The 6,000-nt window shown below is 45.0% G+C and overlaps 1 protein-coding gene across 10 annotated transcripts in view; it reads right to left on the bottom strand.

Moving 5' to 3' along the window:
* LOC147619720 (extra-large guanine nucleotide-binding protein 3-like) overlaps positions 1 to 5,234 on the bottom strand; it is a 47,593-nt gene extending 42,359 nt beyond the window's left edge. For all 10 annotated transcript variants that reach the window (XM_086825551.1, XM_086825543.1, XM_086825549.1 and 7 more), the window contains exons 1-5: positions 3,548 to 5,234; positions 3,325 to 3,462; positions 3,064 to 3,168; positions 2,630 to 2,797; positions 2,084 to 2,273 (exon numbers count right to left, since the gene is read on the bottom strand). In XM_086825551.1, the coding sequence (XP_086681677.1) occupies positions 2,084 to 2,273; positions 2,630 to 2,797; positions 3,064 to 3,168; positions 3,325 to 3,462; positions 3,548 to 4,597 (1,651 nt within the window). In that variant the 5' untranslated portion in view covers positions 4,598 to 5,234. The remainder of the gene's footprint in view (positions 1 to 2,083; positions 2,274 to 2,629; positions 2,798 to 3,063; positions 3,169 to 3,324; positions 3,463 to 3,547) is intronic.
* Positions 5,235 to 6,000: the final 766 nt, after the last annotated feature.

Raw genomic sequence — 6,000 nt, forward strand, 5'->3', positions numbered from 1 at the left:
GCCCCGGACACCGACACCCATTGCAGACCCACAGACATGGCACACATATGCAGAGGGCCTATACTACGCCCCACAGCAGCCACCTATACCTCAGCCACAGGAGCCTCGACCTACCACAGCTAGCTTCTTTACCCACTCGATGGTAAAGGAAGCTATCTCCAGCATGTGCAGCTCTCTTCTCCCCTTTCTTTTCTCCAAAGCGAGCTGGTCGCCCCTCTACTGGCCGCATCCACACCCGTCCCAAGCTCACCCATCCATAGAGTCAGCCATACTCATCTGCTCCAGCTGTACGGTCACATACAGTAACCTGTCCATGCAGTGTGCGGACCACACAGGTCTGCCCATACAGTACAGCCAGCCTCCTGGAAACTCTCATGGCTTGGACTCCATGTCCATGGCATCGTGTGATGCTGTCCAGCCCCTGTATACATTGTATATACAGTTCTTCGTGTACACAGCCCTTCGTGAGGACCTCTACAGCCCCTTAGGTCCCACATACACTCCAAACAGTCTGCTAACAGACCAGTAAATCCTTGGGACAGCATGCTAGGGTCTCAGAGTAGCACCATCTTACCTCTCTCTAGCCGAGCTTTTCCCCTTCCATCCCGGGCGCGTTCCCGCACCTGCGCCTTGGCTAGATTAGTAGAGCTTGGTGCCAAAATCACTCCTCTTGTAGTTTCTCAAGCCTCGTACCATCAGGTTAGGCTCTGATATCAATGTAAGGTCCACATATCTGGAAACCCTATGAGCAACTCACGTCAAGTCCTGCTGATGACGACCGCAATAGAATTCGGCTAACAACTCTCCTCCCAGCCATAGGTCCCGTTCTGGAATCACCCCCAAGCCTGAGGTCTAGATTGCACGGAGTCAACCAAGCCCCTAAAGCACCCCCTGGTGTCCATACCACCGCATGCCTACCTACAGCTACTCTTGGCTCGCCTTGGAGACGTATCTACCATGAGGATACCTCCTTATATACTAGTAACCAAGCTATATCTAGCATCTTGCTTTATCTATTAATAAGCTTCTTGCTATTATTAGCCCCTAATTAGTGTAAACTCACCCTAGGCCAATCTAGACCTCAACCTTGCTCGCCCTTAGCGTCCTGAGCAGGTCTTATTAGCCCCTATGCCTGGCTAAGCTGTAACCCTTCAGCCATAGCGGATCCTGGGTTAGCATATCTCCTTAACTACAGGTCCTCAACCCTTGATTAACGCTGGCTTGAGCCCAGTTAGGGATGTAACACATGTCATAACACATTCAGCAGAAAACTATACTCCCCCATGCAGGCCAGGTATACACAAATATAAACGCCCGTAGGCCAGTGATCTTTCTCTCCCCTCTAAAATATCCAATTGGGTCTGCCAAATTTTATCAATAGGACTGGTCATCCATAACAAAGAAGATAATGAAGACCAGATCGAGTCTCTAAAACTATCAATAAGTCTCGATAGAAGAAGTTTGATCAACAGAAAAGCCTAATCCTATTTTAACAAAGAGAAATGTGAAGACTCCCATGTCACCATGATGGTAAGTTTGGCAGTCCATTTTGAAGGTACCACTAACCATCTAGCAAACAATCACACAAATAAGGACAATCAGATCATTGAAGATATGCTTTATGAGGTACACTTGTTGTGCAAAGAATAATTACCAATACAAGAGTGCCTATTTAAGATAATGTATGGATCTCAACTCATAGCTTCAAAAGCAGTAGCGTTAGAGAAGGAAAAGCTACACGCAACTAAATCACTAAGGAATACCCAAGATACAACAAAAAAGTTAACACGTACACTTATGCAAGAAGGGTGGCAGATGATGAGGCTCTTTTCAAGGGTATCTAAACCAAGGGGTAAACCCCTAGACCTCTAAAGAACTATATCAAAGCACAATTAATGGTGTGAGTACATGGCAGCCACCAGGCAAGGGGTGATTTAGAAGCTAAAGGTCTCTAGTATGAGAAAGAAGGCAAACATGTAGAGTATTTACTCTCTGCTAAGTTAACTCTGTTAATTTTCTAAATCAGCCTCAAATAAAGATTGTGCTAGTTAGAACAATCAAGACAAAAAAGAGAACTAAATACCTGATTGTGATGGTGCCAACGTTGACAGCATGGTCTCGTCCAAACTCATTTTTGTTGGATTTTCCTCATCCTCAAAGCGCTCACGTGCTTCCAAAAGTATGGTGATATACTTATAGATGTTACCTTGTATCATCGACTTTATATCCTGCAACTCTTTTGAAGTGAACTGCTCTCCATACAAAATCTTGGCCTGTTCAAAATATAGCCACCACCCCAAAAAAAGAAAAAAACAAAACAAAACATAGCAACAACTGTAGCATCTCCACATGATATTCAAATGTATTGAAGAGCACACACTAAAGGCTGACATCCCCAGCCCCTCACACCACCCCCAAGAACGACAATATTTGTTCAGCTCTTCAAACAGGTCAGAGCAGCCTGCTAAACCCTAAATGCTCAGCCTCGACTGATTAATTGCTTACTTCAAATTCTCCCTGCAGACTCTTCCCCACACCTTGATTAAGCTCCATACACAAATACGAATAGCTTTGCAGAAATTCCTGGTTGAGATTAACCAAAAAATCGATGGCTTTTTGGTGTAATTACCTGCTTAAAAATGGTACTTGTCCCACAACCAGCATGCCCTAGGAGTAGAATTTTGTAAGTCTTCTTTTGATCAAGGTATGCAGGTACCGATCTGGACGGTTCAGATGTAATAGTATTGGACTTCCCCGTTGGCAATGAAAATAAAGGATATAAAAACCTTGCTGTGGCCTGCCAAAGAAGCACCACAAGATTCATACACAATTGGACAAGTCACTTATCGCTACCCATATGAGCTGATCTACCAGACCTCTATGCCTTAGAAAGGCAGAACATATCTGGTTACAAAATGAGTTTCACAGCCAGTTCAATTACAACAAAGGAAAGTCTACACATGCTTGTTATAAAGTTCTTTGAGATAAGCATAGAACCTTCTATACATAATACCAGTATTGAAAAACGCTGAGCCTGAACCTGCTCTAAAAGTTAGCTTTTACCTTTCCCCAAATATTGCCAGGGTGGTAGTTCTGACCCTCTTCCTGATAGGCTCCATCAGGATAGACCCATAAGCATGTTTGACGAAGGCACTGTACACCTGCAAACTAAAATATGAAAAGAAGGACTCAGCATTCCTCAACACTCCTATGAAGAAGAGTGACAGAGACAGACACACACACACACACACACACACACACACACACACATACACACAGCGCAAAAAATATTTCTCAACCACAAACAGCAGAGTAGCAAATCACCTTCAGCATTTGTAACTCTATTCTGGTTATCTCTCGCCCATTTATGTACACTTCTGTATTCCCAGCACTGGCCTTCTCATCTAGCTTACCACCAACATTCAGAGAAGCAGTAATCATCTTGTCAGGTTTCTCCCCTTCCTACAAAAAAGGCTTTTCCATTAGAAACTTTCAGCTGAAATGCTCAGAGCTCTGTACAAACCATGAAGTAGAAGTAGAGCCACACCTTCCCCCAATAGCCACATTGACCGTCATACCAATATCTTCCTGGTTTCAGCTTGGATGGAGGATTGCTACATCCAAGCAATTCTGCTAACTCTTTGGCATTTAGGTGTTTGCCATTTACATATAGTTGTTCCGGGCGGAGTTGATTGGCTAAGCATTCTCTTTCCGCCTTCATTATTTGCTGTACTTCCAGAGTGCTTAGAAAACGGTTAAGCAATCTTGATGGCTTCCCTAAATTTGGCCGTCTTAACTCATCAATGGGCTGACCTATGCATCTGACACACTTCCTACCTTCTGGCATTGATCCCATTGCTTTCACCACACAGCTGATGCAGTATTTCGCATTGCAAACCAAGCATGTCTCTTTCTCCTGCATTCTGTTTCCTTTCGAGCACTGGTGGCATTCTCCCTTTCTCCTTTGCTGGTTGTTGGAGAGATTGGAATCTATCGTGGTTTGATCCTGCAATTCTCGTGAGAACCCATTAGTGCTGCCATTGCTGGTGTGAAATGACTGCCGCCCAGAAAACCTGAAATCTGACCTGGTTGAAATGTGGTCCTCTTGTCCAGAGTAGGGCAGGACTTCTACTGTTTCTAGGTGAAAGGAAGCAAACATGTCATTCACAGACACGCTCCTTGCAGCCAAAGAAGGTGAATCTGCAACTACATCCTGCGCTTCTGGCGAAGCCTGGTTTTGCGAAGGGTTGGACAACTGCTCAGAGACAACAGAACCTATGGTTATGGCTGAATTTGAGGTATCAAAAGGGAAGCCTTCGGGAGTCTCTCTACTTGAATTTTCAAGAGATGTATCCACAACCACTTGAGGAGTTGGATGCGAAGAAGGGCTGTGTAGACCAACGACAGCCCGAGCAGAGAAGGGCCTGCTGCTTAGATGCTCTGCCTTGGGCACATCGGGGGGGCGAGGACCAGTGTAAACAGTTGCAAATGAATACTCTAGAGCTTCTTCGTCAGGGAGTGGCATTCCAGGAGGAAGCATGCTCTGGATGGCAGCCTTCCATCCCTGCTCTTTTCTGTTGCCGACCATGGTGGCCATACATCGAACGGAGAAGCTCTGACCAGAGGTGAAGGTTTGTCCCTGACCTTGCTGGCTATGGAAAGGGGTGATTGATCGGCTTCAATGTGAGCTAAGATATGTTTGCTCTCCACAAAATTAAAAAGAATTTACCTTGCTCTGATAAAAGTTAGGGCTTTTCTCCCTGAATGCTGACTGACAAGAAGAGTACCTGACCTGGTGTGGCTATGGCGATGCAAGCAAGGGGTGTTCTCTTCAACAATTTGCACAGATGAGTTATGGCGACGAATTTCCTGTCTGACAATATGATTTATAAGAGAAAACCTGACCTTGAGGCTTGGTGGCTGTGGCTCTGGTGTGTACCTGGCGAGTCGGTCCACTTCAAGGGTCCGTGCTGTCCTCGCCACAGCCCAAGATCAGAGGAAAGAAAGAAAGACAGAGAGAGAGAGTGAGTGTGCGCGCGCGCGCGCACAACGTCTGCACTGAGCAGGAGATGGATCCGTCAAAACCAAAGCAATCCCGTCTCTCGATGATAATGACGATCACCTACGGCGCCTCCGGCAGAGACAGTCAACGATCAACAATTTCATTGGTCGGCGACATTGGTTTATCGAGTAGAATATATTAGAATGTGGATATATATACCTACTAGAAGTTATTCGTGGACGGTGGGGATTGCCTGCCCATGAATTATGGGCGGTGGATACCCTCACCACATCAGCATGGGCAGGCAGGGCTATGGCGATGTGTAATGGGCCTAAGTTCATCGTCACAATCTCCAACATTTGCAGCCAATTGTGTAGGTGTAAACATTACAAGGCTACTTAGAAATATATTCCTTACATGTTGAAAGTAATTCAAACCATGGCTATCTCCTACCTTTCTCCTCTAGACCAAAAATCTCTCAACATTCATACGATATATATATATATAAAGTGAACTCCTCTATCGACCTTTTCTCATGTTGTGCCAAAATCAGCACACTTGAGAAAGTACTCCACACATTGTGCCACTTTCTTTCACATGTTCCCCTGCTCCTATAAATCGAACCTCTATGGGACATTCTAATGTTCCCATAGCCATGTAACTCCACCAAAGCCATGATTCTATGCTTTTACCTTCCAATGATCTAGTTGAGACCCCAAAGGTATAGTACATCATTACCACTCCTAAAGCTAGTGTGCGTCTCCATTCTACCATCCCTTTGGGAACCATGGAGTTGATTTCGTGTTCCTTTTGAATTAACACCAAGTGGGAATAGCCCATTGTAAGAAGGATACTTTTTGTAGCAACATACTCCTCAACTACACACATGGGTAAAGGCCCTAAGTGGGTTCCAACCATGACGTGTGTAGCTAAAAGCTAGGTCATTTTCCCATGTGATAAAAGTTGAAAAAAAGTGCATGGTTTTTTCATGATTCCCT

This window comes from Cibotium barometz, chromosome 32 (genome assembly GCF_041138505.1).
Source record: "Cibotium barometz isolate CiBa-2024 chromosome 32, ASM4113850v1, whole genome shotgun sequence".
Taxonomy (NCBI): domain Eukaryota; kingdom Viridiplantae; phylum Streptophyta; class Polypodiopsida; order Cyatheales; family Cibotiaceae; genus Cibotium; species Cibotium barometz.